Source organism: Heterocephalus glaber, unplaced genomic scaffold (genome assembly GCF_053883595.1).
Source record: "Heterocephalus glaber isolate CG9 unplaced genomic scaffold, H.glaber_assembly_v1.0 deba00001472, whole genome shotgun sequence".
Classification (NCBI taxonomy): domain Eukaryota; kingdom Metazoa; phylum Chordata; class Mammalia; order Rodentia; family Bathyergidae; genus Heterocephalus; species Heterocephalus glaber.
The window spans coordinates 51,871,730-51,898,536 of NW_028258315.1; the positions used below are offsets into that span (position 1 = coordinate 51,871,730).

Genomic DNA, 26,807 nt, shown 5'->3' on the forward strand with positions numbered 1-26,807 from the left:
AGGAGCATGACTTGAGTTTAAATCTGCTCCACTCCTCCTTTCCATTTGACTTTGGGTAGACGGTTAACTCTTTGCAGCACCCATGGCCTTGGGTGGAAAGGGGTCACAGCTCTCTGGGACACAGGTCAGAAGCAGACATGCAGCCAGGAAGGGGCTCTCCATTCCTCCCCAGTGGCCTGCAAGGCTCACTGCCTGGTCAGGGCCCCATTGGGATCCATGGGCATGATTCCCTAAGGTCCCTGTCACTCCAACCGGGCCAGCCCCACACTCCTGCTGCAAGTTTGCTGCTGCTGCTGCTGCTGCTGCTGCTGCTGCTTCTGCTCCTGAGGACCAGGGAATAAAACACTACTGTGAAAGGGGACCAGCCAACTCTGTGATGGTGACAAAGCTCACATCGGCCCATCTGTTCATCCCCTCCCTCTGCTTCAGTTTGGGCACAAAAACAGCTCCCTAGCACCTCCCTGCTGGGAAAACTGATGCATGAACAAACAGAAACCCCAAGAGACTCCCTTGCAGGAGAGGGCTCTGAGCCTGCCCTCTATTTCTTGATTCTTGTGCTATGAGAGTAAATATTCGTTGTCATTGACACCCCTCCCCCCCCACCCCCCAGGTTTGTTTTGTTTTGAGACAGGGTCTTGCTATGTAGCCCAGGCTGGCCTGGAATTTGTAGCAATCCTTCTGCCTTAGCCTCCTTCATTCTGGGATGAGAGGCTTGTACCACGAAGGCCCGCTTGTCACTAATTTCTCAGCTCTTCCCTACTGGGCTTTCAACCATCCCAAGCTTTCCTCGCCTGGGGCACTGATTTGAACATGAGTCACAGGTTGCCTTAGCCATGCACACGCCCTGCCAGGCTGGTGCTCTCAGCCACAGGAAAGCCAGTAGGACCTGCCAGATGTGAGGCCTTGGTGCACGGAGCCCCTCAGTGCCTACTTCTTCCAGGCTTCCGGCCGCCAGTCCAAGCAAGGCAGTCTTGTTATTAGGAGCACACACAGCCACACTGTCAGGTCTCACCAGGAAAAAATAAGATGTTAACTTGAAACTTTTAAAGAACAATTGGCAAAATTGAAATCAATGTTTAATTAAATGTCTACAAAACATTGGGCCCATTTTGTTAATTGTCAAGTTTAGTTTTCATAGTATCGTATCTAAAAACAATTTGTGGGTTGGTGACTTGACTTTGTAAGAATTTGAGTCTGCATGATGATTGCTGAGAAAGCAGAGCAATATAGTCAATTAAATGAGTCATTATTCTTAGCCAAGTATGTTCAAAAGCAAAACTCTAAAAATTCTATAGACTGTATATGTACATATATCAAATCATGTGACTCATTATAATAAATATTTGATGTAATTTATAATGTAAGTTGAGGCTTCCAAAAAGTAAGAACTAGGTCTAATGAATGTCTTAAAATGTAGGCAGTAGTCATCGTGCTTATTGGTTCTTGGGAAACTCTTTACTACAGTACATACCTGCTCTAATGAAATCCCTATTTTTCTTTCCTAGTGATGCTGACTTCAAAGTCCATGCATGGTCAACTGTACATGTACATAATTATTCCTAATGGAGGAAAAGGGGCATTTTGTCCTTTAGAATTGAAACCTCATGACTAGCAACCAGTACACATTCCTCTTGTCTATAGATTCACTGCTGTACCTCCAGATTTCAGGAGGCTGGTTGGGTTCACAGGCAACCTAGCCTACTTGTGATGCCTCGAAATCTTGCCACCTTTCTCTAGGAGGAGTCCTCCCTGAGTGGCCACCAGGAGTGGCTGCCCCCATCTTCCAAACTGATTCTCAGAGGCTGCACCTCCTGGGGGAAGCCACATTTGAGGGCTCTTCAAGCTGCAGCTGATTCCCATCCTAATTCAGGCTTCTGCCAACTTCTTCAGAGCAGGGGAGGAAGAAGCCCTTAGCCACCGGTTACCAGGGAAATCCCTTAGACTTCTGTTTAAATGCCCCTTGAAGGAGCAACTCATTTTGTATTCATAGTTTAGAATCTCCATGCTTGCTCCATCACCTCTCCAGCTAAGGCAAGAGGCTGAGGGCAGCTGTATTTTTGTTGTGAGGAAGCCCCATGCAGCCCATGCCTAGAAAGAAGCCAAAAGGACTGAGCAGGGACAGATGGAAACTGAGTTTGCCTATGAATAATTCACATCCTCAGAGAGCCTTGGTGATCCTTGGCATCAAAGAAGGATTCTTTCAAAGCTAACCATTGTGAGGATGGATTGAGGTTCCAGAGTGGAGGCCCAGAAGAGTTTCAGAGGGGGATAGAGAAGGGGAGTGGAGCTCTGTTCACAGGAAGCTCCTCACTCAAATGGCATCTCCAGTAACTCTGGAGCTGCTCTCCCCTGCTGGGCATCAAGGAATGGGTCAGTAGCAATATGGAAGCCCTGTGGCCTGGATCCCAGAGGACTGCTGACAGGAGAGCAGATCTTTCCACTTTCTCCTTTTCCTCCTCACAAAGCTTTGCTCCAGGATTCCTCTCTGCCTCCCAAACCCTTAGGAAGTCACTGTGAGTCACATTTCAGTCACCAGCTCATAGAAATACAAGACTCAAGAAATGTGTACTGAGTACCTATGATGTGTGGGATACTGTTCTGGACCTGGGAACACAGCAGTAAATGAAATATAGTCATATTTTGGTATCTGACTACTTTGAACTCATCAAATTTGGTACTGGACAAACTGTGATGTAAAAATTTTATGCCCGAGGCTGGGGATTTAGCTTAGTGGCACCATGCCTGCCTTGAAAGCACAAGGTCCTGAGTTTGATCCCCAGCACCGCAAAAAAAAAAAAAAAAAAAATAGTGCCAGTATTCGTTGTCTGATAGTCAATGCACAAGGAACTTGTTGGTGTCAATTCCCATGTGACTTGCTACTCTCTCCAGCCAAAACAATTTTTGGTACTCATCAGCTTTGGTACTCTTTCACTCAGGTGAAAGAAAAAGTAAAGGAAAATGAGCTCCAAGGGTGCCCTAATGCTGTGCTAGGAGCTTTACGTTCTCACTGAATTCTTTGCCAACCACCTTGAAAAGAGGGATTATCACCCTTGTTTCACAGATGAAGAAACTGAGGCTCAGGGAAGCTTATAAGCTGTCCAATGTCACAGAGGTATGGGCAGGAAATCCAGGTCCATCTTCAAAAGGGGTCAAATGTGTCCTTCATGAAGTCTCCCCATTTTCCTAGCCCATATTATTGGTGTCTGTCTTCATCACTTTTTCAGCTGGGACAAAATATCCAACACCTGCAACTTAAAAGAGGCGAAGTTTATTTTGGCTCAGTTTTAGTCCATGGTCAGCTGGCTCCCAGGCAGGAATAGGATGGAAAAGGTACTCAATCCTTGGCAGCCAGAAGAAGAGAGAGAAGGGAGGACTCTGGGACAAGAACACACCCTTCCAGGTCACACAGCCTGAGACCACCTCCGACCAGGCCCACCTCCTAGCAGACATTCAGCTCTGAACTCTTCAGTGGATGAGTCCGCTGGCCCCTATAGCACCTCCACAACCCAATCACCTTCCAAACACTTGAGGCTTTGGGGAGACATTTTAGATATAAACCATAACATTCTCCCTCCCTTCAAAATAACATTTAATAACTCTGTACCCTTGGGCAAGAAATGTGGTTTTCTTATCTGTGAAATGGGACTGACAGTATCTACCTTCTGGTAGTAAAAATGAGAGATGAGATCAAACCCCTAAGCCTGGTGCTAAGTACTCCATAAAAGGGAACTGTCATCAGTAATAGTAACTCCCCACACCCCCCCCACCCCCCGCCAGTGGCTGTTGAATTTATTTGCTTGATCCATAATGGCTCTGGCAAAAAATTAACCGATTAAACATTTGTAATGAAATACTAATTTAAAAAACCCATGACACCTTGACAGACATTACAGTTTACACAAAAAAGAAACCTTCAATATTGCCAATGAATACAAAATGAATAAAATATGTCTGATAGGACAGCAAGGTATTTATACATTTATATTTGACACCTGACCATATTTTCAGTCATCATATCATCTTCTCTCCAGATTTAAAAAAATACTATGCTGATTTCTATAACAAAGCTTTTTTTCATACTGGCAGGCCAGGGCCAGAGGCCCTAACCACAAACCTTCACCGACCGCCCTCTGGGCAGGCGCACATCTGCCTGGGGGAGCAAGCACGTTTCCAATTGTCCATGTCATCTCGGTAAGCCTCCCGAGGGACTCTCGGTTGACCAGGTGGAGCCGCAGGAAAATTACTTCCTCTTATGCTCTTCGTGACTCACCCACCTCTTTTGCTTCAGGTCCATCCGCTCGCTCCCTGGCCGCCTGGAGATGTCCGCTGGGCTGGGGCAGCTGGGCCGGGCATCTGTCAGGTGAGTGGCACCCGGGCAGGCCTCCTGGCTCTGAAAACGAGCCCACTGGAGGGCTCGCTCCTCCTCCTAATTAGTGTTTATTTTCAGCACCTGTTTGATGCAATTTTTTTATCCTACCTATTGCACCGTTGTGACTTTTTGGCCATTATTTGATTTTTGTTTGAAAAAAAGTAGCAGTACGTTTAATATTTGACATGGATCACTTCAAACCACCCCTGATAAGTGGAATTTGGAGGGGGAAAGGTGAGTCTGAGAGCAGTGGCTGTGAAAGAGTGAAAAACAGCAAGAGAATGAGAGGAAGGAGGAAGATTCTGCAATGTGAGCTGGGCCTTACAAATGAACTGCACCAGGGACCACAACAAATATTCAACTACTTTTCCTTGGTGGACACTGGTTTGATTTCTTCTGTCTCTTTCTCTACAACAGCTGCTGAGTCCAGGCCCACATGAAGATGGGTTTCTATGGGTTACCTCAATCTGCTACTGGATCCCTTCTGTCCCAACCTCCCTGAGCAGTTGGTTCCCTCACCCTCAGGCCTTTGCACCTGGAATCACTACTCTCACGGTAGCTGATTCCCTTCACCCTTCCTCTGGAACCTCTCCTGCCTCTCATTTCCTGCCCATCCTCTCTTCCGGAGGCCTCAGGGGCTCCCTCCATCACTCCCAACTCATTGAGTCTTCAGCTCAGCGGTGCATCCACCCCTGGAAAAGCTTAAGCTCCTCTGGGGTTTCTTTTCTTAAAATGCTATCACCTGCCACAGGCGTGGGGGCACATGCCTGTTATCCCAGCACTCTGGAAGCCCGAGGCAGGAGAATTACTTTGAGCCCAGCATGGGCAACTCAAGACCCTGTCTTTTAAGTGGGGGAGTGGGGTTAAGGGATGGAGCTCTGTGGGTGCAAAGGCTCTGGGTTCAGCCCCCCCCCCCCCACACACACACGACCTGGGAGTAGGGAGTAGCCCTGAAATGAATGCCCCCAAGGGGTGGGGACCATCACCAACAGGTCATTGTTGTAAACGAGAAGAAGGTCTGAGAGCCGTTACTGTCTGGTTGCAGTAGGGGCCTGTTGTTGTTCAGTCTCTCTTCCATCCTCTGCAGGTGAACTTGAGTGTGCGGTGTTACTGGGAGGAATGAGGTGTGCTTGGGATGGGGACGCTTTCTTCAGCGTGGGGACTGGGGTGGACGGGAGCGAGCCCTGTGGCTTCCCCAATAAAGCCTCCTGAGCTCTAGGCGATTATTTTCTCCTCGCTAAATCCTGAGTGTGCCTTGCTGGATTAAAGACTCGGATCCTCTCCTTCCTCAGCAGCTTCCGGTGCTACCTTCTACGGTTCTGCTCACAACTTCATCTGGAGCTGCCGCTGATGATTCTTAAATAAAACAGCCCCCTCGGTCGACTGTAATTAAACACATACTTCAGCCTTGGTGAGTTCGGCTCCTGCAGAGCCACTAGGACCCCACCTGCTCTAGGCGGCCCCGCCCCGCCCCGCCCTTGCACCCGCACATGCACCCGCACACGTACGCGGACGTGCACTCGCCGACCGCCCCGCCCGCTCGGCCCGCGCGCACGCGCACTCGCCGCGCCCCGCCCGGCCCCTGCGGCCGCAGAGGAACAGATGGAGCAATCATCCTTATTCCGCTTGCTCAGGTCCCCCGCCGCTCCGGGGAGAGTCCTGCAGTTGTAAGACACATAATTAGATACGTCAGTGGACAATGCTGCAGATTAGAGGGGGTAGGCTCAGAACCCGAGCAGGCGCCCTCGCCGTTCCGGGGCTCGGGGACACACAACGCTCTAGCCGGTCGTCCGCCCGGGTGGGAGAGGACGAATGGGGCAGTTTCCGCAGTTGAGGTTCCCAGCCCCTCGCAAGCAACGTATAGCTGTGCCTTTTCCTCTCAAGCACCGTACCTGTATGATTTATGTGCAAACGAAGCCTTCTCGCTGAGGTGTCCCCTGCCGAGCCTCCAGCTCCGCTAGCTCGGGTGGCAGGGAGCCTTCCATCTGCGCGGGAGGCAGGCAGTGCGACTCGCAGCTCATCCACCAGCCGCTCACCAGGATCCTCTCCAGGTGTGAATGACCGGAGAAGCCCACCATCGTCGACACCCTAGGATTCACTTTGGCCTCTGCTGGGGGCCAGATGTGACTGAGCGACTCGGGCCACCTCACCAAGCAGTCAAGAGCACGCTGCTCAGCGTGCAGATTTGAGTTTGGAGTCTAGGCTGGTCTCTCCTGGGTCATGTGTGGTGTCTACACACGCTGGTGGTGCAAAGTGTGAGCAGAGCTGCTCCGTGAAAAGCAGAGGGCACTTGCGGTGACTCATAACCAGCATGTGACAGTCTGGACCTCTGGGGAACAGAAGCCAAGATAGAACTGAAGCACCTTGATAAAGGGGAGAGAAAACAGGCATGCGGAAGCAGGGCTTCAGGCCTGGAGGAGGATTTGCCCCTGTGAAGGAGCAGAGGAGGGAGGGAAGACCTGGTATAGGAGAGCCTCCGTTTTGGTGCAGCTTGGGAACCGCAGGCCAACAGGTATCCAGAGCCATGGCTGCCTGGTGGAGAAGGCTCTCCTCCCTTTTGGCCCAGGGGCTGGCAGCAGCTTAGGAAAGTGGCCTGTGTGTGACCACTCTAGTGGGTCACAAGGTGTGACAGCCGGAAGCTGTTACCACACTCAACAGGTTTTTCTCTGGTGCAGATGAAATCAGTGCCTGGTACATTCTAGGGACACACTCTACCTCTGAGCTCCACCCCCAGCACCCAGGGTCTCTTTAGAAGGCAGAGCCAAGCAGTGCTCCAAGGCCACCCTGAGGGAGACATTCACCAGTTACCTCCCGGATTTTGCCCTTCCTCCGCTTTCCCCAGAGTTCTAACTTTGTCCCCCAGCTCCCGGGGAGTCCACAGGACTGAGACATAGCCAACTAACAAACCATTTCCATGGCTGTGAACAAATCAGTGCTTACCTAAACAGCTCAAGTCAGAGTGAATGTTTGCTAAGGAGGCTGAAACATACATAATCCCTCTGACAGATGTTAACAAGAAAGTAGACAGCAGCAGGGGCTGCACAGGGCATCATGGGCTGTGAGAAGTGTCCAAATGGGATGAAGTCAACATTGAGGAAGGTACAGCAGCCAAACCAGAAGAAACAAGGGCTTCAGTCACATTGCTGGGTGGCTGGGGTGAGCCTCTCCTGAAATCTATTCTATTGATGTACTTCCCAGTTCACGAGCTGATAAATCCGCTTTATTATTTAAAGCAACTGTGTTAGGTTTCTGTTACAGGAGTTCCCTTTGTCCTTGGTGATACCTTCCAAGATGCCCACTGGGTGCCTCAAAGTGGGGATAGTACTGAACCCTACATATACTGTTTCCTTATAGATACATATCTATCATAAAGTTAATTTATAAATTAGGCACAGTAAAAGATTAACAACAAAATATAACAATAATATGACCCTGAAATAAGTTATGTGAATGTGAGCTCTTTCTGAAAAGATGTTACTGTACTGAGGATCGTAGCAAGCTCAACAGATAACTTTTTTTCCCTCAAGTCGACCACTTTCACCATTTCACTTAAGGGAAGCACATGACAGCCTGTTTGCCATATCCAGAATCCCAGCCAGTATCATTACCCTTGTGCTTTGGAGCCATTACTAAGTATAATAAAAGGTACTTGAACACAACACCATGAGCCCACAATAGTTAACAACAGCTAACTGGGTCAGTGAGGTGGCTGTTAGGGACGAGCGGGCAGGTAGTGAACAAAGCCAGATGAGGGCATGGAGCAGGTGAGAGTCTGTCATGTCATTCAGAACAGTGTGCAGCTTAACACTTAATGAATCATCTCTGGGATTTTCCATTTGATATTTCCAGACCATGTGTGTTACCACAGGGTAACAAACTATGGATAGGAAGAGCCATGGTACTTACAAGAAAGGCTTCTGATTTGATCAGCAATACTGCAAGCAGATGTGCTCGAACTCTGTAAAAGGCACTGGGTCAGTACTCATGGAGACAGGGCTGCATGAAAGGGTGATGTGGGGACCCATGGGCACAAAGGCATGAATGTTCACCTCCGAGTAATATAACAGGACTCCAGGTGTCTCCATCTTTGTTATCAGCAACTCCTTTTCCACACCTTGCTGGCATCTGCACCTCTCCCCAGTGAGAACCATCTCCACTGTATAGATCCTTCTTTCTTCTTCCTATGTTGTGTTTGCAGACTGAGACCAGATCCACTTCATAACTTTTCTTGCTGCTTCTCTCACCGTCAACATCTGCCAAGGACCTGGGCACTTCTCCATTTTCCAGTTCAAAGTTCTGAGAGCAGGAATTGGATTAACCTCTTGCCCATGTAGACATGGCCCTCCCCTCAGAGATTCTGATGCCATTGCCTGCAGAGGGGAAGGGGGAATCAGTCATTTTTAAAGCTTCTTAGATGGTCCATTTGTGCAGCCAGGGTCAAGAACCCCTAGATCAGTAAAGCTTTCCAGACCGCAGACCCCACAGCCTGCTCTTGGGTCAAATTCAACTGCAGTCTAGTTAGCTAAAACCAGAGTCACAGTCTCAACATGGCCAAAGCCCCCTCCACTGGTGGAGTCTGGGACTACAGAAGTACTGAAGTGGAGACAGGCCCGTGCTTGGCCCAGTCACAAGGCAAACCTAGAACCGTACTTTGCATAAATGCAGTGGCTCAACAAATAACAGCTGTTAATTCCTGTTTCTCCTCTAATTCAAGGGCATACTCTTTAAATCATGCAACTGTAGCACAGAGGGGAAGAGCTGTCAAGGAAGCACCCAGGTACCTGTATTAGTCATTCTACCATTGTTGTAACAAAATACCTCAGGTGCATTTTTAAAGAAGTTTATGTAGCTTTCAGTTTTAGAAGAGAAAGTTCAAGATCAGGCAGCCCCACTGACTTTACCCTGACAATGGATGGCATGGTAGAAGTGTGGGCAAGAGCACATACTAATGAGACAGAAGTGAGTGGGGAGAGACAGACAGACGGACACACACACAGAGCGAGAGAGGGCAAGGGGCCGACTGACCTTAGTCAGGCTTGCTCTTTTATAATAACTCACTCTTCCAAGAACAGCTAACTTCCATACCAAGGCCAGTATCAGTGTCTTCTGTGGGTAGCACCCAATAACCTAATCACATGCCAACAGGCTCCAGCTTTAAAGATTCTTCTGCCTCTGAACATCGCCACACTGAGCAGCAAGCTTCCAAACTGGAGCCTTTGGGAAATGTACTCAAACCATACCAGCATCCATGCTTTTCAAATATACTATTAAAAACATTTGCGAGTAATTGCTTCCAAATACATAAATGCAGCTAGAAAAAGTCCTATTTTGGGAAACTGTTCAGTGACATGGAACAACATTCATGAACATATATTAAGAAAAAACTGTATCTAAAACTCATGTAGTTCATGATTCCAATTTTATTTATATGTGTGTGTGTGTGTGTACAGAAAAAAGACTGGAAACAGTGTGAAAGTAACTGGTTCTTGGGTGACTGAGTTTTTCTTAAAGCTAAATGTGTTTATTTTAAAGGACTAATCCCTATCCTGAAGTAAGAGTCTTCTACCTTTGTGAAGCTAACATGCTCCTAGACAGGATGGTTTCAGTAGAAATACTGGCTAGGTTGGGTATCTGTGTATGCAAAGTAAAAAGTTAGCAGACTTAAATCAGCACCTTCTGCATGCTACACTCTTTTGCTTCCTCTTTTTCTAATTTTAATTTTGCAGAAGTCTGAACACAAAACTCTGGAACCCACTGGTCAGGGAGGCAGCCTGGTAGGAATCTCTACTTCCTGCTCTGATCCCTTGAATTGATGGCTCTTAAGCAGTTTCTAGCCCTGGTTCACTGGGATGGTGCCGACCCTGTCAGGGAACACTGCCCAGAATGGGGACTTTGCAGGTTCTCTCCCAGTGAAAATTCCACCTGCTGGTCCAGGGAGCAGTGGGTGGAGAGTGCTGGGAATCATGTTTGGAGAGAGAGGGTGGAAGGGAAAGACAACATATGTGCTGATTATGCCAGGAGATGAAGAGCCCCACTTGAAGTGGGAAAAGACATACTTATCGATTAGAATGTTGGCAGAAACACTCAAAATAAGAGTGGGCCAGGGATTTAGCTTAGTGGTTCCGCCTCCTGCCTTGCAAGTGGAAGGACCTGAGTTCGATCCCCAGTACCAAAAAAAAAATAATAAGAGAACCAAGATCCGTGAAATAAAACAAAAAAGGACAACATGGCTCTGTAATGCTAGGTGGAGGTTACTTAATAAAGTGCTGGCGAGGGTTTGATGCCATGTATTCTCGTAAGCCACTTAGTTTTCTAGTCTTATTTGGTTTTTCTTTCAATGGTGTCATCTGAAAGGGTTCCGTGAATAGGGCATTATGTAAGTGTTGTTTGGGATTCACCGTTGAAACATATACTCAAGTCTGTGTTTTAGTGATGGAGATGGCAGAGAGCAGTAAGTACTCTAAGACTGTTAGAAATTGTTCTAGGAGTTTGAAGGAGAGAAACTCCAACCTGGAGGAATGAAGGGTGACGTTCTGTGGGAAGTGGCACTTAAATGGGGCCTTGGGGTCTGGCTAAATTGGAAGCAGATAACCAGGAAGGGAGAAGACAGCACCTGGAGCAAGCACCTGGAGGCAGGAGGACACAGAGCATGTGTGGGAAACATAAACACAATAAAGATTTAACTGAGTATGATGGGCAAGGCTCCAGACAGGTATTGGATGCTAGGGGGCCTTGCTTTTAGCAGCCTCCTGGGCTGGTGGTCACACTGCTAGAAGCATCAATACTTGGGGGAGCTGGGCTCTCATGTTCAGCTGGTCCTGTTGATGCTTCCCCTGGATGTTCACTCTTAACAGGAGTGGCCAGAAAGGTCTCCCTGGGGCTGAGGGTCTCTAATCTCAATTACTCGGAAGGCTGAGGCAGGTGGATCAGAAGTTCAAGGCCAGCCTGAGCAACTTAGTGAGACTCTGTCTCAAATAAAAAAAGGCTGGAGGTGTAGCTCAGTGGTTAAGTGTTTTCTAGCATTTGTGAGGTCCTGGGTTCAATCCCCAGCAACACAGATACACACAAAAAGAAATGTCTGGACTTATCTTCAAAGACAGTAGCATGCCACCGATAATACTTGGTGCACTGGAGGCAGAGCTGCTCACAGCATGTCTGCAGTGAGGGCTGCAAGATCCAGCTCAGAGCTAAATCCTTTCTCCTGTTGTTTTCCAAGTGCTTGGGCATCTAGTTCCACATTCATCCTTTTCCTATGGCTTATCTTTTCATGACTTTGGAAAGCAGTCTTCCTTATCTTAGAACAAATGGCCTCCACAGAGAGCTGGAGACAGCTGAAGTCATTTATCTGTTTGACATGTGTTTCCCTGTTTGTTTTCTCCAGCCTTGAGACAAGAGTTGTGTCAACTGTGGAAGGCTGTGCCCCAGTTACTTGAGAGACTTGTATCAATTTCTCAGCTGCATTTATCACTTGTTGCCTTAAATCAGGTCTAATCAATGTTGTCTTCATTTGGTATGAGCTGAAACTATATATAACACACTGAGAAAACAGGGGTGACAAGGAGCAGATCACAAACAAAACTTCCATCAAGGATTTAGATGGAACAATGTTAAGGAAACATTTGCATCCTTGGTTTGTTTTAATGGAGACCTCTGACCAAACAGTCATAGTGATGATTTGTTTATGAAGCTTAACTTGAATTTACCTGACATACAATGACATTATATGATAGATCATTTTATCCAGGGATTTCTGCATCAAAAGAAAGACTTTATAATTAATACACTCTAAACATCTGGCATATTTTTATAGATTTATTCCTATACTAAATCATTACCTCATTCTTGTATCTTTTAGAGATGTCTTGAAACTACTGTATGGAAATCAGTTTCCAGCTACAATATATAAAATTTAAAAATCTCTTTATAATAAAACAGAAATGTAGAAGCCCCTCTATTTTAAAATAATTTGTAGTCTTAGGATTAAGAAAATGTGACCTTGTCTGTACTCCCCCCCGCTTTGTAACAGAATCTGATCTATAGAACCACAGTGGGTTTTTTATTAGCAGGTGTAAAAACCACCCTCAGCCGTCAACCAATTTGGCATGTGGTAGGGAGCAGCCCTGTCTCATAGGTAAATTAATCTTGTGCCAGTGAAAGATGATACCAGCTTAGTTACAGCACCTAAAACCAACCATGCCCACAGTGAGGCCCTACATTACTCTTCAAGGATAATGGGAGAGGAGACAGAACATAGAAAAATAGGTCAATGATAATGCAAACCTAGATGAGACAGTGCTGTGATTCATTGAAATAATTAATATTTCTATCTAATCTGCTGAACTGTGTAGACTTTTACCAGCAGCCTGTCTCTGAAGCGATTAGCAGGGCTGACTCATTTCGCAGTGCTGCTTCCCCCAGCGACCTGTTGGGAGGTAGTTAAATAGACCCCTGTTCAGCTCTAGCAAATCAGACAATAATAAGCCTTATGTTGGTTTAATACTTCCCAGTTTATAAAGGGTTTTGAACAAAGTCTCACAGTCAGGCACTGCATAACAAGTAGATTGATCAACAGTAGACTGCATGTGTGATGGTGGTCTCCTAAATTATATCACCTAGTGACGTATGTATACTCTATGATGTTAATGCCATCACAAAATCATCTAATGATGCATTTCTCAGAACACATCCCCATTGTCAGGTGACTTGTGACTGTCATTCTATCCTATTTCCAAGATGAAGGCAAAGGTTTTGGGTCTAGAAGACCTCTTCATGGGCCAGCCACACCCGAGCTAAGCTCTGGGACTCCAGTATATCCTATCGACCTCAAAACCTGGGTTTTTCCCACCGGCACCAGGCTCTCCTTGTTCTTTCCCCAATAGTTTTTCTCCTATCATCCAGGGTTCTTGGGAAAAAAGCACATGTGGTTATAGGAAATCCCTAAAGTTGCCTGGCAGGTTATCTAGCTTAAAAAAAATAAAAGGCAGGACCTTTGGATGTGTTTTGGGTTACAAATGGGAGTGCAGAATGGTGTTCTTAGCCCATGTTAGACAAAGACTGGGTAATGTGATATAAAGCTTTCAGCCCCCTAGGAACAAAGAGAGGGTAAAGAGAGGGTGAAAAAAATGCCTTGGCCATGGAGTCTGAAGTGCAGAAGCTCACTCACATTGTCTTCAATGCTCCTGAGAGCTGTTTCAAAGCCCTTGGCTTTGAGGATATCTAGGGAGGATCACATTTGCTCATTCTTTGAGAAAGGGAATTTTTATAAGAGAAGTGCTGAAGTAGATTCTGTCAAGACTGCTTAGAACAAAAATCGATGAAAGGGAGAAATTTTCCATGGCTTTAAACTTTTAGACAAGAGTGTATTTGCTCAACTTGCTCAATTTTAGTAGAGGTAAATGACTGGAGTAATGGATAATGCTTTTTCAGACTGGCTGCAGGTAATGTATTACTGAGGAGAAATGCATTTTCAGTGGTCATAGAAATTTCAAAGTTCTCTAGGGAGCCCGAACAAAATCTTGAACACGCTGTGACCAAGCTGTTACAGTGTTCAGGAGTTAACATGCATGTCAAATGGCATAGTCACCCCAACAGTCATGTTAATACAAACTGGAATTTATATGAGAAATACAAATCCTTGCAGTCTTTCTAAGCCCCAAGTAAAAGGGATTGTACCTTTCCTTAGAATAAAAAATGCTGCTGAGATTAATGCAGATCAGATTTCATTTCTTTTCCTCCCAAAAGCAAACTGGTCTGTCTCATTTGTTCATTCATTCACCACACATTATGAAGCACTGAGAATATGGCACTGATGATTCAATGGTAATAAGATGCCACACAGCCCCACCTCCCAGAAGCTTACACTCAGGTGGGAAAATGCATTTCCAGTCAAGATGGAGGAACAAGGGCCAGATTTGCACTCCAGCTTGGCATAACCAAAAAGGAAAAACAGGACCAATACACGAAACAGTGGTTTTCAAGATACTTAACATTCAGGGATGGAAGACTCATCTTGAGAGACAGGAGGAACAATCCAGGCAGAACCAGTGAACTCTGGAGTCCAAGACAAAGCTGGGGGCTTGGGGAGACCAAGGGAGCTGTATTTGCAGGAGAGGTGAGGAGAGGAGAGGAGAGCTCTCTTGCTGAGAAGAGAGCTGCCCAGGGAGCCCTGGATATCTGGGCTTAGAGAAGAATACTCCTCAGGTATTGAAGAGAGTAGTGATGTGGCCTGGGGAAAGGACCATCTTCCAGGATTAGAGGGACAGTACTCAGCACTTGTCTTTGTTACTTTTCGTATTGCTGGGACAAAATACCCAACAGCCAAAGTTAAAGGAGGAAAGTTTTATTTTGGCTCACAGTTTGTAGAGGTTTCAGATCACAGTTGGCTGGTTCAAAGGCAGGGTAGCATACTTCCATCACCAGACTGGCAAAATTCATCATTCCCGGGGCTTGGGTGGAACACTCAGAATTAACACTGATTAATAATATGCCCTAAACTGAACCTGCTCTAAACCTGCATAACAGGGACCCACAAGGATCCATCTAGTTCAAGTCACTTAGCTGCACCCCAAAACAAGGGTAAAGAATATCGACAGGAGTACATATCTAGCACTGAACAAAATCAAATACAGACTTTTAAAGATTACCAAGCATGCAAAGAAGCGGAAAAACATGACTCATAAGGAGGACTTGCATCCGGATTTTATAAAGACTGACTACACCAAATGACAACAAGCATGGGAAAGGACTGGAACTCTTACCCATGGCTGGTGGGATATAACATGGTATAGCCATGAGGGAAACCAGATCTGCAGCTTTTTAAAATGTTAAGCACATATATAAAACCTACCATATGGCCCAACCATTCCACTTCCAAATATTTACCTTAGAGAAATGAAAGCATATGACCACACAAAGACTTGTACACAAATGTTCATAACAGCTTTATTTGTAACAGTTCTAAACTGGAAATGACACAAATGCCCATCAGCAGGTGAATGGACAAATCTATTCAATGAAATAGTGCTCAGCAATGAAAAAAATCCCTTGACACATGTTACTACATGGATTAACCGCAAAATATTTATAGAGTGAAGTAAGCCTGACCAAAAAAGGAATACAGATTGCACGATTCAATTTATATAAAATTCTAGGAAATGCAAACTACAGTATGGTGACAGCAGCTCAGTGGTTTGTGAGGGATGCAGGTGGGTGGCATCTGGCCAGGTGGGAGGGGAGGATACCAAAGACCTACAAAGGCACCTAGGGGTGGTAGGGGAAGCTCTTACCCTGGCTGAGGTGGTGGTCTCACTCGCTGTAGTCATATGTCAATACTTATCACATTGCACATTTCAAGTGTGAGCACTTTCCTGTACATCAAGAACACCCCAGTAAAGCTAAAATAAGATACTAATGAGGCCATATTAATCTCTACAGTCTACAGAGATTTTGGAACTGCCATTTTCATCTTTAAATATCAGTTGCACTTGGAAAAAGTACATTAGAACTTTATTTTTCAAGTTACAAGGAAACCAAAAGGTATAAACATACCACAAGATATAAACTATAAAACAATGTTACATATACAAAGAAAAAGCACAGAGGGAAAATGAGTTCTAACTCAGTTGATGAAACCACAGCTGATCTAATTCCATACCACGAACAAAACCATGTGAGTCACTCACTGGGCATCTGTCGTCTCTTCACTGTCCTGCATACTGATGTGGCTCCCAGCGGTGGCGTCCTCAGGCTGGGACACCTGAAGTGTAGTCTTCAGCTGTTCTCCAAGCTCCTCTATCAGGGGCCCGCGGGCCTCAGGAGCCTGGGCCAGGGCCTGAGGCTGTCTCTGGCAAGCTGCGGGCGCGCAGGCCACACCCTCATGGACTAGCAGGGTACTGCTCATGTGGAGAAAGGGGTCTCGCAGAGAAGGCGCAGGCGCAGGCGCAGACAGACTCCCATCGAGCTCCTGATCTGAAGCAGAGTCTTCAGTGCTGGATGATGCGGTGCTGCCTGGTGCGGATTCTTCCGATTCCGATTCCGATTCCGATTCCGATTCCGATTCCGACCCCTCGGAGTCACTTGCCTCAGGACTGGAGCCAAGAGTCTGCGTGGACACAAATGAGGCTGCTTTTCCACCAGTTTCCTCCTTCTGGACGAGAAGGGCTGCTGCTTCCAGCTCTTCTAGCTCCAATCCCAGCTGGGCCTTGGTGAGGGAGGCTTCTTCTAAGGCTTTGGCAAGAGTGCTCAATATTTTAGACCTTGAAAATAATTTTAAGAACAAATATTAGTGCTATTCATTAATTAGTCTTGGAGCAACAGGGTAGAGAGTTAAAATAACCCTGAACCTATACTTCAAATGGCATATCAGGATAAATCCCCCCCACCAAGGATACGTGTATTTTTAAAATGACCATTAAAGCATGATGAACAAACCACCTAGGAGATTGTTTTTATGATCTTAGCATGAGGAAGGCCTAACTATGGCTCAGAATACAGAAGCTGCAAAAGAAAACTTTGGTAAATTCAACAAAATAAAAATCAACAGCTTCTGCATGGCAAAAAGAAAACCATCATAAGTAAGGTCAAAAGGCCAATACAGAACTGGCAAAAAACATTTACAATCCATATCACAGGCCATGGTTTAATTCCCCTAACAGATTTCCCAGAAATGGATGTAACAATCCAACAGAAAAATGAGTAAATGATATAAGCAGACAACTGTCACAAAAGGAAATACAAATGACGTATTTTAAATACATGATGTTCAACGTCAAATAAGAGAAATACAGGGCCAGGTGTGGTGGTGCCTATAATTCTAGTACTCAGGAGACTGAGGCAGGAGGATTGCCATGAGTTCAAGGCCAGCCTGGACTATATAGTGAAACCTTGTCTCAAAAACAAACAAACAAAAAAGAGAGAAATACATATTAAAGTCATTTGAATATACTTTTCATCAATCAGATTTACATACATCCAAACATTTGATAACCATTCTGTTAACAAGGCTGTGCAGTAGGAAAGGTGCTTTTATATACTGTTGGAGGGAGATTAAATCACAACCCCCACGAAAGAGAACTTGGCAATACCTTTTAGAATGGAAAATGTAGCTATCATTGACCTAGCACATCCATGTGTGGAAATTAAACACATGTAGCATATATGGTATATAGCATGGGTCTGAGGTTACTTACTGTGACATTGTTTCTAATACCCCCAAATGGGAGACAACCAAAGGCCCCTAATATGAGATTGGTTAAGTCATCCCAAGCCCATACGAAAGAAGGCTGAGCAGGGACTGAAGCTTTCCATGGACCAATCCAGAGCACCTGTTAACAAAGGCAAACCATGTGTACCTGCTGCCTCCTCTACACAGCATTTTTTTTTTCTTTTTTTTTTGTACCGGGGATCGAACTCGGGTCCTTGTGCTTGCAAGGCAGGCAGCGGAACCACTGAGCTAAATCCCCGGCCCTCTATACAGCATATTTTTAAAAACAGGACAGATACAAAGGATGCCCACTATCACCACTCCTGTTCAATACTGTTCTGGAAACATTAGCCATAGCAATTAGACAAGAGAAAGAAATAAAAGGAATAAAGATAGGAAAGGAAGAAGTGAAACTCATTATTTGCTGATGATATGATACTTTACATAGAAGACCCAAAAGACTAGGTCAAAAGCCTTCTAGACCTAATTGACAGATTCAGTAGAGTAGCTGGATATAAGGTCAACACTCAAAAAACAATAGCCTTCTTATACGCAAATAGCAGACCCATTGAGAGTGAAATTCGGGAAATAATTCCTTTTACAATAGCATCTAAAAAAATGAAATATCTAGAAATCAACCTAACAAAGGAACCAAAAGACCTCTACACTGAAAACTACAGCACTCTGAAGCAGGAGATCAAAGAGGATATAAGAAAATGGAAAGATATCCCTTGTTCCTGGGTAGGAAGAATCAATATAGTGAAAATGGCCATACTTCCAAAACTACTATATAGATTTAATGCAATACTGATTCAAATTCCAACAATATACTTCACAGAACTAGAGAAAACAATCCAAAAATTCATTTGGAACCAGAAGAAACCTAGAATAGCAAAAGCAATTCTGGGCAACAGAGACACGGCTGGGGGTATCACAATCCCCAACTTGAAACTCTACTACAAAGCTACTGTGATAAAAACAGCATGGTAGTGGCAAAGAAACAGACCCAAAGATCAGTGGAATAGATTAGAAGATGCAGAAACAACTCCAGACATACTCAGCCACCTCATCTTTGACAAAGGAGCCAATTGCCCTCATTGGAGAAAAGACAGCCTGTTCAATAAATGGTGTTGGAAAAATTGGATTTCAACCTGCCAAAGATTAAAACTAGACCCATACCTATCACTGTGCACTAAACTAAGATCAAAGTGGATTAAAGAGCTAAATATCAAGACAGAAACAGTAAACTTGCTGGAAGATAAGTTAGGTAGAACTCTCAATGACATTGGCATAGGAAAAGACTTTATGAGCAAAACTTCAGTAGCACAAGAGCTAACACAAAGAATCAACAACTGGGATCTCATCTTATTAAAAAGCTTCTGCCCTGCAAGAGAAACTACCAACAGAGCTAAGAGACAACCTACAATATGGGAAGAAATTTTTAGCAGCTGTACCTCAGACAAAGGTCTACTATCTAGAATAAATAAAGAACTGAAAAAAATCAGACCCCCCCCCCCAATTCAAAGACCCAATTCAAAAATGGGCATTCAAAATGAACAGACAATTCTCAGACAAAGAAGTAAAAACAGGGCCAGGGATTTAGCTCAGTGGTTTCGCCGCCTGCTGCGCAAGCGCAAGGACCCAAGTTCAATCCCCGGTACCAAAAAAAGAAGTAAAAACAGCAAATAAATATATAAAAAAATGTTCAACATCACTGGTCATTTGAGAGATGCAGATGAAAACAATATTGAGATTCCACCTCACCTCACAAAGAATGGCTGCTATCAAGAAATCAACCAATAACCAATGCTGGCAGGGGTGTGGAGAGAAAGGAACCCTTCTCCATTGCTGGTGGGAGTGCAGACTGGTGCAACCACTGTGGAAATCAGTATGGAGATACCTCAAAGAACTAGGACTAGAGGTCCCATTTGACCCAGCTATTCCCCTACTGGGTATCTTCCCCCAAGAATTAAAAGAATCATACCACAGCGATATATGTGCACCTATGTTTATAGCGGCACAGTTTGTAATAGCTAAGGTTTGGAAATAGCCCAAGGGCCCATCAACTGGAAACTGATAAAGAAGATGTGGTTTTTTTATAAAATGGAGTACTACTGAGCCATAAAGAATGAGAAACTAGAGTCATTTATAACTAAATGGATGCATATTGAGGCCATACTCTTAAGTGAAATAAATAGGACACACATGTGTAAATACCGAATAGTATCTCTAGTGTGAGAAACTGAAAGTGTAAATAAGGATGAAAATGATTAAAACGAATAAATGATAATTTGAAATAGGAAAAGGTCCAAAGGTGGAGGGGTGGTGGGAGGGGAAGGGGAAAGGGAAGAAAGGAAAGGAAAAATTATGTGAAAGAAAAAAAAAAATGGAAACGAAGTCTATGTAAATAGGGAAGGGTGGTGGGGGTGAAGGGCGCACAGGTAATGGGGGAAGAAATAAGAACTAAGATACATCATGTTCAGGTACAAACGCCCAATGATAAATGTAAATGTATTGTATACCTAAAATGTACCAATTAATATATAAATAAAAATTTTTAAAAAACAGGACAGATACAGAAACATATTTGCCTTTCTTATACATATATGTATCTGTTATGGTTTATATCTGGACCCCATCCCCAAAGCCTCATGCACTCATCAGTGGGCTTTTCAGAGATGGCTGGATCTAGGGCATGTGGTACTAAATTAGCCCACTGATTGGTTTAGCATTATTCTGGGTGTGGATAATGGGAAGGGCCCCTTCGGCTGGGTGTGGCACCAAGCAATAGGTTTATAGCCTGGATGGAATAAAAGAGGAAAAGAAGGAAGGGAGGCTTGCTGCCTCCTGCCTACTTTCCCATGAACTGTTTTCCCTCTGCAATGCCCCTCTGCCATGCTACCCTGCCTTGGAGCCAGCCGATGACTAACGACTGAAGCCTCTACAAACTGGGAGCTGAAATAAACTTCTCCTCCTTTACTTATGGGTGTTGGGTGTTTTGTCTCAGCCAACAAGAAAAATGACTAAGACATCCCAATAAATGCTGGAAAGTGACAGAAAACATTATGTGTGGGGGGGGGGTAGACCTAGAAAGACAGGAAATGACAGCAGCTTTTTCATTGCATGTTGTTGGGTTTGGTACTGGTTACTGGGGCTTGAACCAAGGGGTTCTGCACTGAGCTACATCCCCAGCCCTTTATTTTTTTTTTTTTGAGACAGGGTCTCACTAAGTGGCTAAGTTGCTGGGCTTGAGCTTGCCATCCTCCTGCCTCAGCCTCCCAGAGTGCTGGGATTACAGGTGTGTGTCACCAAGCCCAGGCGTATGTTGTTTTCTTCTTAAACCTATGTGAATGTAATGCTTGCTCACTATTTAAACATGTACAAATAAGAAGAAAACAAAAACAAAAACAAATAAAATCAGTACCAGAGAGCATCATGGAATGCCTCTTTTAAATCAGAAAACCATTTCATATTATTTCAGAGGACTTTTTTCTCTAACTTATCTGGTAAATTTGTAATATTACATTAGACCAGTAAACTTTTTCATTGACTTGGATGCATTTAATCGCTTTTGTTCTAAAAGAACCAACCTAATCAGACTGTAGTTCTCCAAAGACTGCCGTTTTACTATTCTAAAGAGGAAAATAGGGCTGGGGATTTAGCTCAGTGGTTCCACTGCCTACCCCAAAAGCAAAAGGACCTGAGTTCAATCCCCAGTAGCAAAAAAAAAGAAAAAGAGGAAAATCTCATGTGACAAATGAAAAACACAACAGTTAATGAAAATATAAACATGCTGACAAGGTTTCATGTTTCCCTAACTCCAAAAATTAAATGACTGTACAAAACATTCAGTGGCTTTGAATGGAATTGGATAAGGGTGTGCTCACAAGATAAATTCACTAATAACAATGGAGGCCACCTCATCCTATTGGGGAAACTAGCTTCACTTTGGCGGGGCTGAGTTGAATGGACGGCGCAGTGGGAACACATTGATGGTATCTGTCACCTGTGCCTGCCTGCGTCTCAGACCCTGTCTTAGTAAAATGGTTGGCTAAGAGTGAGCTGTGCAGGGCATGCCTCCTCTGCCCCTTCCCTGTGTAAAGAGGTCATGGAAGCGCCGCTGTGATGTCCAAGGGTGGGGGCAGGCAGAGCCAAGTGACTGGCACAAGGACAGCACCAGCATTGATGGGCAACTTTCTCTTATGCAAGGAGAGCCATGGGTGTCTGCTGGCACTTCAGGAAGCTTAGGAAAGGGGAGCTGGCTGTGGTGAAGTGGAGACCAAGGTAAGATCAGCTAGAGTCCAGCAGTGATTCACCACAGGGATAAACCCGGCTGAACTTTGTCAGTTTGAGGCATTTTTAAAGTATGCGTTGTTAGAGTAAGATGGATAGAATACAATTTGCATCCATGTCTGTGATTATTACAGGTGATGGCCACAATTTATTCTGAAATTTTAATTACCAGTGGTAAAGGAGTCAGAGCTGGAAAATAACAAAACATCCCCCGCCCAAGGTCTAGCCAGCCGAGGAACTAGTTTCCCACCATACTTCTGACTGGAAGGGAGTGCTCTCTGGGTAGGGACACAAGCTGTGAAGGATAAAGAATGACTAATGCTACTGACCTTCTCTTCTGGGTGTTCAACAACTAAAGTTTGGAGACCAAAACTAGAAAGGTAACTGGGCTATGAGGACAGCCAATATTTTGGCCCCAGCTTCTCAAAGTCAACAAAGATCCAGGACTTGAGGGAACCTTCTCTACAGGATCCTACATCTCTGGTAAGTCACTCAACCTCCTGAACAGGGAGATTGCTGGACACCAGAGGACAATGTACTATGTGCCAAAGGAGGGTCACCAAGAAAAAAATCTCCCACGCTTTCACTGAAAACAACTCAGTCAAGTAAGGCCATGACCCATCCAGATGGCTGACACTGACAGAGGAGCAGAGAGGCTCTATACATGGTTCCAAAGTAATGGGCTGGGGAGATTTAACTGACCTTGATAGATAGCAAGAGGTTCATATTGATTGACACAGGTTTCACTTTAACTTGGTCTTAAACACCCCGCAGAAATAAAAATAACCAAAAGAGGTATAAAATAATAACATAATAATAAAGCTAGACTTCAGAGAAATTAAGACATAGCTCACCCATAAAAATCTTTTGGTTCACTCATGACATAGCCATTTAAAAAAAAAAAACACAAAAAACTTTGGGAACTAAATAGAAGGGAAAAATCATGAATTAGCTACAAATGTGTATAGATTCTTTTCAGAGAAATTAAAATAAGTTCTTTGCAGGTGTCCAATCCTAGAAACCATTGGTCTCTAGATCTCTCCTTTTAGATAAGTGTTTTTCTGATTCTGTGATAACTATCGAGTAGTGATCAAAAAAAACCCCATAGAGTATTGGGGAGAAGATCACCTGCTTGTCAGCCACAGTCAGGATAAGTTCTATACCAAGCAGCTACAAGATTTATTCCTTTTACAATAATGTACATCCTTGTTCTCTGTTTATGATGCCTCTTCTCTCATTGTGTTCATATTTCCTGGATATCTACCTGTGTCTGAAAAGATCGAGCCTTTTATGTTACACTTGATCTTCTTAAGTTGGCCAGTGTTCTTGTTGAGGTTATCAGTTCTCTTTATTTTTAAATATATCTAGGAGGCCTCCAAAAACTGAGAGATACAGGAATAAAACTGTCCTTTACACAACTATTCCATGGCTTTGCTGGAACTATCAACCTAAAATGTGTGTTTTAATGGCCTTGAATTTAAAGGACAAGTCAGGTTCATAGTAACGCTGCACTCATTGGTATGTTGGCCCCCAAAAGACATTTGCTCAGTTACATGTACCTTTTATATTCCAAAAAAAGATTATAAAGATTATATAAATTGTGTTTATCACTTTTCCACTCATTCTCTCAGAGCAAGGACATGACACATGGGCCCTTAGATCATAAGCTATGAGCTCTTATTTCTCTTACTTCTATAACAGTCTCTTCTATAACAAATGAGCCCCTAGACATCCAGCTGTCTCTGTAAGACCTATGTAAATAATGAGAGAAATTACAAGTCAAATGAGGGAAAGACTTACAACTCAGTGGGCCAGATATGCCTCCCAAGGTGCTAATCAATGGTGGGATACTTTTGGTTCCTGGAGCTCATGGCTCCCCTGGCTATTACTGCTCTTGGGACCCCTCAGTATTATCTGTCTGATCATCTGCTTTGGATCGGGCTTGTTTCACTGTTTTTAAAATTTCTTGCAGGAACGCATGAGGGCATTTACCAACCAGACAGTCACGGAGCTCATCATGGCAGGGTACCAGCCACTGCAGCAGGGAGAAGAAGCCCCCACTCACTATCACCCTCATCAGATCCAGGTCTAGCCCTAATCTTTGCCCCTTTGTCAGCCAGAAGCAGCTCCAGAAGAGACCTTCACCCAACAACCATAAAACAAAAGCCTAGAATGATAGATTTTCCTCACCCTAAGATGGCTGCTATATACAACAGCTGCTGCCTTCTTCCCATAATGGCCTGCTCCCCACTACTAAAGCCACCCCAAGATGGCTTCTCCCACCAAAGGTCAACCTTCTTCCCAACATGCCCCTATTCCCACCAAAGAGTAACCTAATACTTGCTCTCCTCCTAACAGCTAATGACATCACAGGCTCCTCCAGTCCCTAGCCACTACCTCACTCAACCTCATCCCAGCTCCTACAAGGCCCACCCTAGCTCCTATAAGAAGCACTCCCTGTCCCGGCCATATTGCTTTTGTCTTTCCTTTGTTCAGAGACTTCTCGGCAGATCGTCCCTGCAATAAAGGCTTATTGTGGCCTGGGGAAAAAAAAAAAGGATAAAGAATGATAAGCTTCAGAAAGATGCTGCTGCCTCTTATTAAACTATAACATTAGAAATAAAGAGATAAAAGCTTTTACTTCTGTGACCATATATCCCATCTTATTTTTTTTATCCCATCTTTAATAGTCATATTTTCAGAAGTACACAAAAGATGATGTAAGAATCTTGAATGGATCTGCAATGTTCCCCAAAGGCCTGTTTGTTGAAGGCTTGGAAAACAGTGGAACTTTTAGGAGATGGAACCTTATGGAAGAAACAAGGGCACTGGGATGTGCCCTCCCTCCCTCTCTATGTCTCTCTCTCTAGTTCTGGGCCACCATGAGGAGAACAGGCATCTCCTGCCACACAGTCCCACCATGATGTCTGTACTGCTACAGGCCCAAAGCAACAGATCCAAGTGACCATGGGCTGTGAGCCAAAAAGCCCTTTCCTCCTTAAAAGTTGATTATTTCAGGCATTTTATTACAGATAGAAAGTTGACCAATACAGTGTTCCACAAACATTGTTGTGCTTGCTCCTAACAACCACCTGGTGAATCAGTTTCAGTATTCTCCCTACATTATAGGTGAGAAAACAGAAGTTGGAGGTGAGGGCGGGAGGTAAAAGCGCTACTGCAGGTTCCCGGCTAACCAGGGCAACACAAGCCATGGCACTTTAGCTCTTCCTACTCCACCAAAGGGCCTCCCATGTCACCTAGGCTCAGAAAAGCTCTGTTTCATGAGGTTTGTTGTTATTCAATTATTTTAAATAAATATAACTTAGCAAAAAATGAATTTATTCCTTTGGGGAAAAACAGTGAATCCATGATGAGGTAGCCATTTTGTTCTCCAACCACTTGTACAACAGGAATTGGTTTTCATCTGGTACTCCCTGAAAATTCTAGAATCTACCTCTGTAATGGTGTTACCACTTCAGAAAGTAGCTCACTTAAAGTAGCCAGTGGTTTTTCTGTTATACTCAAAATAGACCTGGCTAGTCAAATGGCATTATTAGATAACTAGGTACTCTCCTCTTTGATAAACTCAAAAACACACATGCGAGTTACTAGCCATAGTTATAGTACATATTTTTATATTTAAGTGATGAATACCTCATCTGTTAAGAATGTATTTTTTTACAGTGAAGAGATTCAGTACAGTATTTAAGAGACCTGATAAATGAACCATACTGTTATATTTTAATAAAGTTATGCCACAAATAAGTTTTCTTTAGAAAGTTACTGGAAATATAATCTCACCATGTAAATTTTTTAAAAGGGAGTTTTCATTTTCTTTATATTTGTGAAATAATATCCTATTTGGAGGACTTTTTAATTTAATTTAACTTAATTTTTATTTTTTTGTTTTTGGTACCAGGGATTGAACTCGGGACCTTAAGAACCACTGAGATAAATCCCAGGCCGTGGAGGACTTTTTTTAAAAATTAAAGATTGCTGACAAGTTACAGTAACTATAACTCATGTGAAATAGTCACAGCTGAAAATACATTCCTTGTCCATGGCTAGGCCAAATTAAAATTTCCTGATATTTTGCATTTGGTGACTGAGTTTGGGGAGGGGAAAGGAATCCATAGCCTCATGAAACAGCCAAAACAAAGTGCAAAAAGAGCCCTGAAATGTAGAGGGGAAAAATCCCAGGTATAAACGGAAAGCATATATCCTGTTTCTTGCTATAGTTTGTCTTAAACTATCAATCAACTTTTCACCATTTCCTGCAATAGCAGGTCTACTATAAATCTCATAGTAAATGACTAGGTTTCACTTCCTCTGCCCACACCCAGGAGCCTGCCAAGCATGACATACTCATACTAGAGCCAGCAACTGATAATGTAGGAATTACAAATTTTCATATCGAATGATAGTTTACTGGCTAATTTGGGCAGGACACTATACTTTTTATAGGATTCTCCCCTTCTCTGCATCCAACACAATCTCAGGTTCTATCTGAGGCCACACAGTAATTCTTTTTAAATGGCACTGATGATAATGACATGCTATTTCTCCTGTCTTCTACCTCAAACACGTTTTTATAGCCGGATCTGAAAGGTAATGCACTAGCTTTAAGGAGAAGTTGCTAGTGAAATTCCTCCCCTGCCCCCACCTTGTAGTAGGGATGGAACCCAGAGACAATTTACCATTGAGCTATATCCCCAGCCCTTTTAATTTTTATTTTGATACTGAATCTTGCTACATTGCCCAGGCTGGTCTTAAACTTGTCATCCATCTGCCTCAGCTTCTCTGGTAGCTGGGATTACAGGTGAGTGCCACTATGCCCAGATGAAATTCCTATCTTGAATCTGAGAGCTGCCATGAAAAAGAAATACCAAATGATGTACAGAGTAACACAGAATTCTCTATTACTCTATATAGTAAAGGCTATTT

At 44.1% G+C, this 26,807-nt stretch overlaps 1 protein-coding gene across 6 annotated transcripts in view; it reads right to left on the reverse strand.

Annotated features, from left to right (window-relative positions):
* Window positions 1–15,285: 15,285 nt before the first annotated feature.
* Window positions 15,286–26,807, reverse strand: part of Shq1 (SHQ1, H/ACA ribonucleoprotein assembly factor) — a 113,607-nt gene continuing 102,085 nt past the window's right edge. For 4 of the 6 annotated variants that reach the window (XM_004854211.4, XM_013075614.3, XM_087182015.1 and 1 more), the window contains one exon: window positions 15,286–16,623. In XM_004854211.4, coding sequence (XP_004854268.2) covers window positions 16,047–16,623 — 577 coding nt within the window. In that variant the 3' untranslated portion in view covers window positions 15,286–16,046. The remainder of the gene's footprint in view (window positions 16,624–26,807) is intronic. The other 2 variants (XM_087182016.1, XR_015439498.1) reach the window with 2 other exon arrangements.